At 40.4% G+C, this 14,872-nt stretch overlaps 1 protein-coding gene across 5 annotated transcripts in view; it reads left to right on the plus strand.

Annotated features, from left to right (window-relative positions):
* frmd5a (FERM domain containing 5a) overlaps positions 1–14,872 on the plus strand; it is a 31,456-nt gene that overhangs the window by 14,817 nt on the left and 1,767 nt on the right. For 2 of the 5 annotated variants that reach the window (XM_077710452.1, XM_077710454.1), the window contains exons 2-13: positions 6,993–7,097; positions 8,039–8,081; positions 8,360–8,438; positions 9,884–9,981; positions 10,280–10,403; positions 10,961–11,048; positions 11,135–11,223; positions 11,975–12,038; positions 12,144–12,235; positions 13,047–13,121; positions 13,223–13,291; positions 13,361–13,467. In XM_077710452.1, coding sequence (XP_077566578.1) covers positions 6,993–7,097; positions 8,039–8,081; positions 8,360–8,438; positions 9,884–9,981; positions 10,280–10,403; positions 10,961–11,048; positions 11,135–11,223; positions 11,975–12,038; positions 12,144–12,235; positions 13,047–13,121; positions 13,223–13,291; positions 13,361–13,467 — 1,033 coding nt within the window. Of the gene's footprint in view, positions 1–6,992; positions 7,098–8,038; positions 8,082–8,359; positions 8,439–9,883; positions 9,982–10,279; positions 10,404–10,960; positions 11,049–11,134; positions 11,224–11,974; positions 12,236–13,046; positions 13,122–13,222; positions 13,292–13,360; positions 13,468–14,872 lie in introns of those variants that run through there. The other 3 variants (XM_077710453.1, XM_077710451.1, XM_077710455.1) reach the window with 3 other exon arrangements.

Consider the following 14,872-nt stretch of genomic DNA (forward strand, 5'->3'; position numbering starts at 1 on the left):
AAAAGTTTGTTTTCTGGTGCAGTCACCGAGGTGAAAGTATTTCTCTTGGGCCTCCATTAAAGCCTCGGCACGCTGCAGTGGCGGTGTGCCTTTAACGCACGCTTGCGTGCACAGCAGACAGCCTCCAGGGCTGAACAGCTTGCTGCATTTTCATGCTTGGTTTCACCATTGGAAAAAGAATTTAACGGGTTAAGACAGTCGAAAGTGGGATTTGATATCAGTGTAGGTGCTACTTTCACAGTGCCATTGACCGTGATGAAAGGCCAACCAATTGGACATAAGTGAAACATGATCCTTCGATTTGATCTTCAAAACACTGTCAAATAGTGTAAAGTTTTACAGTGAAATACTGGCAGCATTGGTTAGCAGAATTTTCCTGACAAAAATATCGGGAAATTGTACAACACGCGTAAAAACGGAAACCCAACGTGTACCTTTTTTTTTAAGAATACAACTGTAGCAACAAGAGCTGCCTTTTGTCAAATTTTAAATTGCCTGTATTTTTCCCAATCCAGTTTGCTCTAAAAACCTAAACATAGCAAAGTCCCATGTTAACAAGCGCGTCTGTCGAATAAGCAGTCTTCCATCTGGTAGCGACTTCATCACCAGGGTGGACTTAACTCAAGTTATCGACTGGAGAGAATCTCCAACCATGCCAAAAGACCTCGGCTTGCCTTGCCTTCTTGCCTCTTTTCACTTGATTGCCTCAACTTTTCAAGAACACTCTAATCTCTTGCGTTCTGCTGGCAAATACGCAATTTTCTTGCAATACTTCTTCACTGACATTCCCTGACAATGGCAGATTTCAACTCTCTAAATCCATCTGTCAATCTCCCAGACTGCTCTTCTCTGCCGCTAAAGCTTTTTGAGCTTGTGTATCAGACTCTCAGGATGCAAATCCTTTGCTGAGTTGTTAAATCAATAGTGTTCTGAAGCGCTTAATTATACGAATGGAGGAGGCGCCAGTATGGTGCAGACGCATCGACTGCATAGGCAAGTAATTAAATATAGTATAGAAAGCTAAACTGCTGCAGAACCTATCAGTGCCATTAGGGTTTTTTGTATGCAGCAATGGAAGCAGATTTTAGCCAGTGGAAACAAGTGGGCGGCATGATTGGTTTATCTACTCTGAAGGGATTTGTTGTTTTAGGAAAGTTGACAATAGGACAAAAAGTCGAAGTATGAGAAATTATCAGATAACCTCCCTTGGAAACGTTATAGAGATATTGACTGGGCTAGATATTTCAGTCGTTTGTTTGGTTAGTCAGGTGCTTGGTTGCTATTCAGTCTGTCAGCCAATTGGCTATTGGGAAGTCCGACAATTAGATAGAGAGGTTTCTGCAAGGTCCTGATTTCATGATTTGTTTGAAGATACTTGCTAAAAAAATAGCAAAGACTGAGTGTAATCAAGAACTAGATTGTTTCAATATAGTAAAGAGGGGACAAATTGACAAAATCAGAGGCCTTGCATGTGTAACTCTCCCACACTATGTAATGACTGGTCGCTGTCACTCCTTCAGTGGATATCTGGCCCAGTTGGAGTGTCCTCATTCCAGCCATAGACGGGAATTATAACTAGCACATTTCCAACATTATAGTTCATAGTTCTGTCTAAAAGTTACAACCCTCTTCCTCCCCTTTCAAAATAGATCGCCTCTATGGTGTATTATGAATAGGATATTATGAATATCTCATGCAATCCCCTGGCAGTCATAAATGATCTGATAACAAAACTTAGATTGAACCATACTTCTCAATCTCGACAGTAGTTGGATCCCAATAAGAGTGTATAATGTATTAAAAATCACAAAAGGCTTTGAATAAGTTTTTCAGCCATAAATATCTGCCATGAAATCCAATTGTATACTCCTCATGGCTAAATCGCAGATAATGCCCAGATATGAGTCTATGAGTCTTTGGCAATACGCCTGATGCAATGCGTCATGCCCGTTGGCTAGACCAAATGGTTGTGATACTACTGCATGCAGTTTTTTGCCCACCCTCAGAAGCACCAAATGTTTCAATTCTTCAAGTCTGAGTCAGAGTGGATGAGTGACATCGGGTCATCGCCCACCAGCCTTTCACTTGTCAAGGTAGATAGATAGAAGTGGCGCATCACAGCTGAGGTTTGTGAAAACGGCAATAGAAAAACTGAAGCATTGTTTATATGCTAATCCAAAGCCTGACAGTGATTATGAGGCGTATTTGTTTTGGGGGTTATTTGTCACACGTTTTGCAAAAAAACTAACGCGAGTGAACTAGCGGGAATCGTTCTGGCAAAGCTTACACCGAGATGCTGAGGAACTGACAATTGTAGGGGGTGCTAAAACCTACGTCATTTTTCATCTTTGCCTCGATACTTTAGATCCGGCTCTGAATTTGTTTGTTGAGATCATTTTCCATGGTATGCGTCACTTTGAGAGAATAGTTGTTCGAGCAATCCTGGCAGAGACATCCATCACTGTAGAGCTTAGAAATAATGACTTGACTGGGATTTTTCTTCCAGTATTGATTGAGCCACAGGTACATTGAGCAAACCAATTTACACGGTAGATCTGATTACTCAAGTCTATTCTGAAAATCAGCATTAATCATTTGTTTTCTCTCTTTAAAAGAGGCATCTTCCCAGTATCTGTTTACTCATTCATTCATCACATTTCCAATCCTTGTTAGGTTTCGATGGAGTGTACTGGATACAGGTCGCAGGGCATGAATATAGACAGACACCATTCACAATCAAACTTCCACCAAACAGGAATCGATCGAACTGTAGTCAAGCATTACTTAGAAACCATTTGAGTAATTGACCATTTTGAATCATAACATCTTCAAATGGTTCACTTCCAATGACAAATTATGATGTATGGGGCCGATTATTATTATTTTATTTTTTACTTTTTGAATTTTTTTAGAAGATATATTAATACATGCAAAAAAAAAATAATATTAGCAACTCAGGAGTATTAATCTTGGCAGATTTGATTTATTATTCCGATGTGTTAGTCTGCTTAATATTCATCCAGAGCTCCAATGTGATTTATCATTCACAAATTCGGCTATTTGCAAAACCCTGTTTAACGGGAAAATGTTCAGAATTTCATAACATTATATTCCCCTGATGAAGGGCCAGAGTTTTGAAGTGAAATTCTCTTCACAATGACTGTCAAATGACACTATTGAAAACGCTTTTTTGTTCATTCCAGCGACTATAAGCATGATAATTATTCATATACGACACTTCTGCTCATCCTTTTATTCTCTTGATTCCTCACGCTTCTGGGTCAAATCCTTGCTCATGCCCAACATCCTTTGATGGCCCAGTTTTTTTGCCAGTGCACATTGGTTCAAACCACTTTCCCATCCGCTTGTGCGCAACACTATGCTTTTGTGATGACACAAAATGGTTGGCAGAAATGCTAATGACATCTTGGTTAATCCCCTTGAGCAATCTGGTTTTGATGATTGATGGTCTGTGATCATCTGGGTGACACATTCCATGTACCATATCTCCTCCTTATGCTGGAATCTGTTGTCACATTAGTAACACCAATCAACAGCTGTCAATGAGCCACTACAATAACTGCGAATGGCACACCATATGCTAATCCATCCGTTCTGAAATTCTAGGAGGCGTAATCGGTTTTTACCAGCATTTTTTTCACAGGTTTAACTTTGGATATTTCCGTGGCTGTTAAGTGCAATTGGAAAATGTACTACAGATGAGAATGATGTATTTGTGAACCGCCGCTAACCCGTCGATCCATGAGAGGTGCTCATCCCTCCTCCTGTCATCTTTTGCTAATGGCTTTGATAATTGCAGGCTGCTACGAGGTGAGAAGATATTATGTCGAATTACCATACATATACATGCAGATGTTATGTCACACATAATCCCACTCAAGCGTTCTTAGATATCTGCACTCTCGGATCCGGCATTAGCGTCCGAAAGTTGTCGCACTGGTATTGAGTCACAGTGCTCGGATGTTTGGTTGCCCATCTTTTGCTCGCTGGTCTTTTGGTCGCTGGTCTTTTGGTCCCTTTTGGTCGCCGGACAGAGAGTTTACTGTTGAAGCCAGCTCTCAAGATGATAATAATATCTAAGTATTTTATTATCTAAGTATCTAAGTTATCTAAGTTATATAAGTTATCTAAGTATCTAAGTTATCTAAGTATCTAAGTTATCTAAGTATCTAAGTTATCTAAGTATCTAAGTTATCTAAGTATCTAAGTTATCTAAGTATCTAAGTATCTAAGTTATCTAAGTATCTAAGTTATCTAAGTATCTAAGTAGTTTATTATCTAAGTACATTTTACCGGGGACCAAAAGGCCGGCGATCAAACGTCCGGTCATGCAAGTCACTGCATACCATTCACGATGATAGTCGATGAGTTCCATCGACTTCACATGGGCAAGATTGTAGTTGAAATGTGTGTTGCCTGATTAACCTGCCTAAAATTGATTAAAGGGAAGCGATTGTCCCATCGCGTCAGCCTCAGTCAAGTTTGATGGGATGTCTGTCACGGGGGGTGAATGAGGTAAATTCAGGCATGAAGGGGTTGTATCACTTTATAGCCTTTACGAAGCGCGCCGCATATTAAGGTGTGACGGATGGCAGGTCGCCCTGTCCGGGGGAAGCGGCGGGGTCAAGAGCTTAAGTGCCTGGCACGCCGTCATTCGCGGATTCAATGGCTCCGATGCATTAACTGTTCTCCTCGGGCGACGTGAGAAAATCATCTCCTTATGAAAGCCAAGGAATCACTGCATGGCTTCGGGCTTCAAGAAACACACAAATGTGCACATTTACGCACATACACGCCGAGTTAATGGCATCGATGGTTTCCACTCCTTGTGATACTATTTTTTTTTAATGGCTTGGGATCTCGCGCGGACATGGAAACCATTTAAATGATTAATTGAGAAGGAAAGTGCCCATTTTATGCATAGGGCATTCTTGGCAGTGAAAAGGCCACTATTCACTTTTTACCTGCAATTATTTTTTCATTCCTTTCTGTTTGTTTCACGAGACATAATTTTAAACTTTTAATCAGCTAAGTTGTAGATCTAAGGCAACAAAAAAAATAACCGATTGTCATCAATCTATATACAAAACAGGTGCCAAAAGTCACTTCTTGTTAGGGTTTTGTGTCCCTTCGTGCTTTCCTTCCTCTTGTACGCAGTTGTGCATGATGGGTAATCAGCTCTTGTGTGTCTATTTAAACCCTGTGTGTTATTTACTCATTGTTGTATTGTCTGCATTGTTTATTTCATGGCATGTTCTTTATTATTGATAAGGCAATTAAGCGGATTGTCAGTTTTTGGGGGCATTTTTTGATACCCTTAACATACAATTGAAAACGCAACAAATGTACTTTTGCTAAATCTGCTCACATGTCACTTATTTTATGTGCACCTGCTTGAGTGTCCAAAAATATTTTCTTTTTGTGTGACCTGGCTTTCAGACAGACCGCTGGGGACTAAAGACAGCTGTACTTGGCAAGGGGCAGAGGGTAGCTTTGGGGGGTTTGGGAGGGTTACACCGGGGAGGGAGAGAACGCTGCAGAATACTAACAAACATCTTGAACAAAAGGCCAGATGTCCTTACGGACTCGGTGCGTCTTCTTCTTGATGAACGCTGTTTTGATTGTTAAGGCGTTGTGGCCTGATCTCTATCACCAACATTGATAAAAGAAGACAATGGCACATTTCAAAAGGAGTCTCAATATTACAATGCTTTATTTTCCTCCCTTGCATTTAATGAGCATAAGGACTAAGAAGCGTAAATTCTGTGGAACAATGCCGTCAATGGATTTTTGTGGGGGCATGGTTAGATTAAAGAACCCAGAACTAATGTGATATAAAATTAACCCTTTATTACACACTCATTGATATCATTGCCCACCATTGATGGGGAAGAAGATGGGTTGGAATTGGAGCACAAATTCTTCATCCCGTTTTGGCCGAGAAGTTTTTGGATCTATCCTTCTTATGTAGCCAGTCAGTGATTTTCTTTTGGTCTTTGGTGTTGAGACACAGGTTGTCCTAAAAGACTTTTTGTCTATCATCTGCTGCCTGAGTAATAGACATGCGCCTCTGAATGGCACCTACACTAATTCCGGTGCGAGCTGCCTGTCAAAAGCTGACCTTAGCCTGACTCCAACTCCTTGCCTGTGAGATCCTGACAGCATTTTCAATTTAATCTATGTTTTTGCATGCACTCTGTATTTATATACCGCAGCTACATTTCCGGGTTGCATTTCAAACGGCATTTATTTTCATTTCAAAGGGTTTTTGAGGAAATGTCGCTGCTCCTTCTAATGATTCCTTTTAATGTTCTTATGGAAATCATCAACGCAGCCCTCCTGACTGTACACAAGTAAAAGAGATGAATTACTGCTGTCTTCTGTGGAGGTTAATGCAAAGTGTGTCAGGTGGCGCATTCGACTGTAATGCTTCTACGGGAGCAAAATGCATTCCGGTCCAATTTTAAGTACTCTAGGTTGAGCCTAGTCGACTATCTAGTAGTAAGTGATTTGTAATGCAAAGAGCTATATACAAGTAGGCAGTAAAAGAATGAACAAATCCCACAGCGGAATCTCCATATTTAATTCATACACTGGTTTGTAGCGTTTAGTTCTGGGGACACCTCAGATTGTTCTAATTCAGGATGTCCTGATTACATATTTTTGGATGAGAGTCTTGATTTTGAGGATCCGCCGATACCCGATCTAATACCAAAAAGTGTATAAAGGAGGGGGGGGGGGGGGGGGGGAATCACACCCATGTGTTTTTTTTAAGATAATCCAACATTTCAGCCATCAAAAGAGCTGGAAAATGTTTATTTAATACATACAATATCTGAATGATCTTTTTAAAAAATGAAGTAGGTTTTAAAATGTATATTAAGGATGAAATCATTGTATAAACTCATATATAGCGATAATTTGCAGTGTTCTATTTTTAATGACACTGAACTTTTTCTTCTCTTGAACAGCGAGATGCAAAAGGCCAGTATTTATTTGACCTTATCTGCCACCACCTCAACCTGCTGGAGAAAGATTATTTTGGCATCAGATACGTGGACCCCGACAAGCAGCGGGTAAGCTCATTCATATTCAACATTTCACAGTTCCGATGTCGAGACTTGTGTGGACTGCGGCTCTTGTTTTTGCAACGATTTAGCTGAGATAGGCGCCACTTATGCGTAGATCCACAGCAGGTTTTACATTAAAAAATAAGAAAAAATAGAGGGAACATTGGCATGCACCTGCTTATGGCAGGTGTGATACTGGTGTTCCCATAGCGAGCAATGACGATGTTGCTCACACTGGTACTCAATGTGCTCAGGGAAGTTGTCTTTCTGCCCAGACCAACAAAAAATAAGAGGGAACATTGCATGCAGTACTCAGATTCTGGCAACCATTTCAATTTTTACGCTCCCCGGAAAATGGACTCCCTTTGCTCTCAATTTGCTACACTGCTTTGCGTTTTTTTTTTTCCAGAAGGCTAGCGTTATGCTGTAGTTGCATTTACAATTAATTACACATTTTTATCCAATTCATGTTTTATCAAAGGGATTTTTGTCTGAAAAGGAATGGCTCATTTGGCGGTGCTTTTAAAAAAAAAAACTTTCACTGACTGATAATTAGATTAATAACCTGGAACCTCTGACATTTAATACTATTCGTTCTGTGACGCCGTTAAGCTACCATTTGACTCAAAATGAAATATCACATACACACACATATATACATACTTATATATACTTATATATTCTTATATATACTTATATATACTTATATATACTTATATATACTTATATATACTTATATATACTTATATATACTTATATATACTTATATATATTTATATATACACTTTTATATACTTATATATACACTTTTATATACTTATATATACACTTTTATATACTTTTACATACTTTTGTTATCGTCAATGGCAGCCAAAGAGTTGACACGGTGAACTATATAAGCTAATGTTTAAAAATGTCACTAACAATGTGCTCTTCTTTAAATGCAGCACTGGCTGGAGTTAACAAGGTCTATTGTTAAGCAAATGAAATGTAAGTACTGCACGTTTTCTGAAAAGTTCAACATGGCAAATGAGTTGATGATTGATAGTTAAATTGTTGTAATGCTACGACATGGTTGCTTAGCAACTGGCTCAAAAGTAGCACTTGACTTCCATACTTTGGGGGGATCTCATTAAATATGGCCTTTTTTTATGATTAATTCACTGTCATATTTGGCAGTCAAGCGTTTCAGGAGGAATGTTGGTTTATTTGAATGCTGCTGGTTGTTTGCTTTTCACTCCTTTTCTGTTCCTTTTCATTTCTTCCAGCTCAGCATCCGTTCACTATGTGTCTGCGTGTCAAGTTTTATCCTCCCGATCCGGCCGCTCTCAAGGAGGAAATTACTCGGTAAAAGCTCCTATACACTTTACCCAAGTGCCCAAGATTTAGTAAGCTGTACGGCTTTTAATTCCCATTAAGTTTCGATAGCACAGGTCTCAAACCCGACGTCTGCGGGCCCAGATCTAGCCCGCCTCCTCATATTGTGCGGCCCGTCTAAAGTAAATCACGTGCCTTGACTTCATTTTGTCGCAAAAAAACTTTACAATACAATTTCTCCAATTTTTAATGAAAGGGCTTCAAAAAGGAGAGAATATTTACTTTTTCTTTGTTTTAAAATTAAAATTAAAAAGGTAATATTTGCTGCTCCACCACAAGGCTCATTTTAATTGTGTATGCGACGTTTTATGTAAAAACAATAGCTGTAATAAACGGCAATTTGGATTGTCAAATAATGTAAAAAGTAGTCCTACCTAGTTATTCCATTTCCTCATTTCTAAATCTACGTAGCTTGCGCATTTCAAAGGATTTTATTCATTGAAAAGCCATCTCAGATGTAATGTTGAATAGTTCACTGTTTAATGAAGGACGTGCAGGAGGCTAAAAAAGCTTTCTCTGGTAATACTGAATGAAACATGGCACAACAACACTTCCTTTGCATTTGCATGACATTTTATATGTTCAACACTGCACATTACTTTCACATCACCGTTCCCAGAAAGCTAGATTTGCATTTAGAGTTATTTTTTTCCTCCTAGATGATGTTTATTTCCTGGGATGCGAGTTCTGATGGCCACAGGATGTGATGAGGTTGTACTGACATGAACTGTGTAGCTTGTGCGGGGGGGGGGGGGGGGGGGGTTTGGGGGGGGGGGGGGGGCAAAGGAGAGGCGAGCTAGAGTGGGACGCTGCATATGCAAAGAAGAGATTGTGTGTGTTGTGTTACTGTTGTTGTAGAGGTAGTGGAATTAATGACTTACAAGGGCCATTATAGCTCGTCTTGCCGGTTTGGAGTTAAAAATGGATCCTGCAAAACTCCTTTTGGCATTACAGGAAAAAAAATAGATATATATTTTCGAGAGCCTTCGAACAGGCTTTCATTTGCACACAAAAAAAGTTTAATTTCAAAATATTTTGGAAAATTGCAGCCTCTTGGAAAGATTTTTATAGTGTATATATTTCTTGTTGAAAAGTATATCATGTCTATTTCGTACCAGTGCAAATTTATGTATGGACAGAATTATTTACTGTGCATAAAACATTTTGTGCACTCCAAAATATTGTTTTTGCAATAAAAATCACAGCCACAAATGAATTTGCATATCTTAAATATATTTTCACACTCAATAGTCATTTTAAAGGCCCATTTTAGGGCCAAATTACAAAAAAAATGTAAATATAATGACAACTCTAGTCATGTTTTGGCTCACGACAACTGAGTACAGAACAGAAAAACCCAGACGTCACCAGAGCCCCCCCACGCTGACCACACACTGTGGCCTTTTTGGTTGCAGATATCTCGTCTTCCTTCAAATCAAAAGAGACCTTTACCACGGCCGCCTCCTGTGCAAAACCTCGGATGCCGCCTTACTGGCCGCCCACATCCTTCAAGGTAATAACATACGGACAGGCTTTAGCTTTCCCTCACAAACACTACACTCGAAAGCCTCGTGGAACATTGGGGGAAAAAAAACCTTGTTGTTATCTGGCCTCTTATCGTACTCGCATGCATGTGTAGATGGTATCATAGAAAAAAAAGCAATGCCAGGGCTGGAGGCGGTCTATTTTGGGAGAAATAACCGAGTGTAGAGGATGTGATAGCACTTTAACTCATTGACTGCAATAGAGTCAATTTCACCGAAACGTGATCATGTGACTGCCAGTTTACTCAATTGTGTTCCTTCCTTCAGCTGAGATCGGGAACTACGACCCCGGGAAGCATCCAGAAGGTTACAGCTCCAAATTCCAGTTTTTTCCCAAACATTCCGAGAAATTGGAGCGACGGATTTCAGACATACACAAGACAGAACTCATGTAAGATGATTTTTTTAAATCTCTTTCTCTACTTCTCCTTCTTGTGTCCTTGTTCTTATCTTCTTTCCCATTTCCTTTTCTTCCTTATATTATGCTTTCATTGCGATTTAACTCCCAATGTGACAAATGATAAACATCAACTAAAATTAGTGTCAGGTTTTTGTCGTAAAAGAAAAGTTTCATGTTTCAGTGTAATTGATGGTGCTAGATGTCCATCAATGGCAACTAATGAGTGTAAAATTAAAACAATTAGGTTTAAATGACTAATTTAGTCAATGTGAATAAACTGGAACTTTACGGTAATCCCTCAATTATCGCGGTTAATGTAGACCAGACATGGCCGCGCTAAACGAATAACCGCGAAGTAAGGTCACAAAAAAAAATTTATGAAAAAAAAATCAGCGATGTAGTGAAGCCGCGATATTCAAGGAATTACTGTATTTGTATTTTTTTTTTCGTTATTGTTCTTTTCCTTGTTATTGCGTTTCATTCTGAGGCTTAAAGTGTATTATATGACATATTTTACTTGTGTTCTCGCCCTTGACTTTTTTTCTCAGTGGACAAGCCCCCGAAACATCCGAGCGAAATTTCCTGCAGAAGGCTCAGATGCTGGAAACATATGGTGTTGATCCTCATCCGTGTAAGGTGGGCGGGTGCAGAAGCGTGGATTGTAAACAACAACAACAACAACATGTGTCGTGTCGCTATTTGACGATTTATGTCCCCCACAGGACGTGTCGGGAAACCCGGCTTTCCTTGCCTTCACGCCCTTTGGGTTTGTGGTCTTGCAAGGAAACAAGAGAGTTCATTTCCTCAAGTGGTGAGTTCACAAACACGTCTTCAGAAATCCCTCCCTCAATTCTCTTCGTTTAAATGTATTTGCTGTAAAGACAGTCAACTAAATTGACTGGTCATTGACAGGGTCCTCGGACTTTTGGTCGCCGGTCTTTTGGTCGCCGGTCTTTTGGTGGTACTTAGATATTAAACAGTACTTAGATATTAAACAGTACTTAGATATTAAACAGTACTTAGATATTAAACAGTACTTGGATATTAAACAGTACTCAGATATTAAACAATACTCAGATATTAAACAGTACTTAGATATTAAACTTCTCTCTTAGATATTAAACTCTCTCTCTCATGTAAAATATATTTTTGAGAGCTGGTTTCAACAGTAAACTCTCTGTCACCATTTGACCGGCGACCAAAAGACCGGCGACCAAACGTCCGGTCACGATTGGCAGAAATGCAGGTTTTGCTAATGCAATGACTTGTAAAGACTGCGCATGGCTCCTTGTTTGCCATCCATCTGTCACTTGTGGGAAAAAAAGTGGCGCTGGCGTATGCGCAGATGGCTAATTAATCACACCAGTCCTAGTCTGAAATTGTTCAACTTTAGAATTTTCATTGAGAAACGTCGGTGCACCCCTGACGTTTCCTTCTGGCCCGCCCACCTTCTCGCATCCGTCTGTTTTTGTCCGCAATGCTTCTCTCTGCCTCCCAGATCTTCAAGTGCTCTCCATACATATTTCATAAGCCTGTTTGTTTGCCTTTTTTCACTCGGCCAGGAATGAGGTGACCAAGCTGAAGTTTGAGGGCAAGACATTCCACGTTTATGCAAATCAGAGGGAGGTGAGAGCGCCATTTGCCGGCTTATCCGTCCTTTGCTTTGCTGCTCTTTCAGTCTATTTAATTGTCCTGCACTCTGTCTCGTGCGTATGCATATTCAACGTGCAGGAAACAAAGATGACCTTGACGTACTTTGCACCCACGCCGGAGGCTTGCAAGCACCTTTGGAAATGTGGCGTGGAGAACCAAGCTTTCTATAAGTGAGTGGAATTGTTTCAAGGCGCTTAGCGGCATTAAAAATGAAAAGCTTCACTTACGATAACGATAAACATATTGAATAGTGTATGGAGACGTGCCAAGTACTGCTGTGCGTATATGTTGAATCATTTAGTAGTGTTTTCTTTCATTCTTTGCTGGTATTCATTCGGGCGGCAAAATGGATTCGGTGTTTCTGACGGAAAATATGGTCGAAGTTCTAAGGTTACATAGAAATCCATCTCAAATTTGACAAGAATTGTCTTGTGTAAAAGACAGCATTTCGTCACAGACTTAAAATTGATTTCAAAAGTTGCTCAATGTTTTGAGTATGATTTTATCTTCCTATTTACTGATTTTTTTTGTAGATTTTACTTTCTCATTACAGTTTAACATTTTAGGCTTGAATTCCGATTGAACAAATATACATTCAAAAACATTGGGTTAAATGAATATAATAATAACAATCAAATGCATTCCAAAAATTTGATTGAAAGATATACAACTAAAAAGGTTAATACAAAAATATGTTAATAATGTAAAATTAGTAGAAAATACCCAATGAAACATTCATTAAAAAATAATTGCAAAAGCAGACTGTTATTTTCTACATAATTTTATTCATTTTTGACCGATACTATTCTTTATGTAACTACTTTTGTATTCCACCCATGCTTTTGTTCCTGTTTGACATTGACAGCAATTAAGCTTTCCTTCATGTGTGACTCATTTGAATTCATAGCAGAAGAATAATTGAACGCTACATAATTGGACATTTGGCTTTTGTCAATGGCACTGACTTATTCTTTTCCCCAGGCTTGAAAAGTCAAGCCAAGTCCGCACAGTGTCCAGCAGTAACTTGTTTTTCAAGGGCAGCCGTTTCCGCTACAGGTATATTATCATTTTCTTCTTTCTTTCTTTTTTTTTTTTTGGTTACTCATTCACTTGAGATGATCCTAGTGATCCTCATTGTCGTCTCTTGGTCACAACAGCGGCCGCGTGGCGAAGGAGGTGATGGAGCAGAGTGCCAGAATTAAAAGAGAACCTCCAGAAATACACAGGTAGGCAAGACTGTTGCCAATATTCTCAACCTCAATGTGACGCTTTTGTGTGTGTGCGTCCTGTGGCAGGGCCGGCCTGGTTCCCAGCAGGAGCTGCCCGTCCATCACTCACGGACCCCGACTCACCAGCGTGCCCCGGACGAGGCGGAGAGCCGTGCACATATCTATCATGGAAGGTAAGTGCCAGTATTCTCTGGGTTATTAGCTGGAAATGGGCATCAAAGGCAGACAAAGTCTCCGGAATATCACGGAAATGTATTTCGCAGGTTTTCTCTGTTTTTTGCTTTTCTTGATACTAAGGTTTTTGTGTTTTTTCACATTTTGAGGGACGTAGTGAAAGTAGGGGGGCTACTGGGGAATTATTTTTGCAGTATTCCCCCGTTTTTTGTGTTTTTCCAATTTTGTGGGCCACAGTAAAAGTCGGGGGACTACTGCACGAATATTTTTGCAGTATTCTCCCATTTGTCACGTTTTTTGCATTTTTTTTAATTTTGCGCGTCACTGTGAAAGTTGGGGGACTACTGCAGAAATATTTTGCAGTATTCCCCCGTTTTTTTGCGTTTTATCTTAACATTTTTCGTTTTTTGCAGTTTTTTCAAATTTTGCGCGTCACTGTGAAAGTCGGGGGACTACTCCAGAAATATTTTGCAGTATTCCCCTGTTTTTTTGCGTTTTTTAACACTTAACAATTTTGCGAGTTACAGTGAAAAACTGGGGACTATATTTCCACATATTTACTGTAAAACCGTGACTCATGTTAACCGCGAAAAACACCTGTCAAAGAAGTTCTAAACAAATTGTGAAGGAGTCCTTCCTGACAAAACACACACTCACACGAACACACGTGCTGTAACTGGAGCCATTTGGCCCAGTTTTCCGTTGCCACATTAAATATTGCAGGCATTTGTGTCAGTGCTACTCTATCCATCCCAATGGCACCTAAGGGTTGAAACGGATCATTATAGAACGTCAATCCCGCTGAAAGTTGACTGGCGTATCTTCCCGTCACCCCCAAACCTCCAAAAGTGATCTCCCTAGAAGAGCCCCTCCTAATTGTGCGGTAGTCTATCTACTTTTCTGGGATGTCAGTAGAGCTGACAGCAAGTTTTTGGGTGGTATTAATACCTCATCTTAAAATAGCCCAAGGCGGCGACTCCATGTTTGTCCGTGGGGGCGTGGCCGAGGCAGTCCGTCGGGCGAGTGCATGCGGGGCTGCTCTCTTGCCCGGACCTGGGGACGTGAACGGGGGACGTAGACAGGGAACCGTCGCGACTGGCCATGGTCAAGTGTTTGATCCGCATCACCACTCGGGTGAACGTCCACCTGCGGATGGTCAACCATTGCTACCGGGACGTCAAGGTTCGCGTGCTGAGCCTGGGGCCCCGCATGCTGGGTAGGGCCTTGGGGGTCCTGCCGCTGTACCCCGCTTTAGAAGGGTGTCCCGATTCGGCGGGGGCCTCCCCGCTGCCCCTCCTTCAACCCGATGACCATCCAGGTAATCGTTGCTTTTGGCATGTTATGTCAACGTTCAGAAATGTGTTAACTTGACTGCCATTGGCGCCGATCCAAAGTGGGAATGTC

The sequence above is a fragment of the Stigmatopora nigra genome, chromosome 2 (assembly GCF_051989575.1).
Source record: "Stigmatopora nigra isolate UIUO_SnigA chromosome 2, RoL_Snig_1.1, whole genome shotgun sequence".
In the NCBI taxonomy this organism is placed as follows: Eukaryota; Metazoa; Chordata; class Actinopteri; order Syngnathiformes; family Syngnathidae; genus Stigmatopora; species Stigmatopora nigra.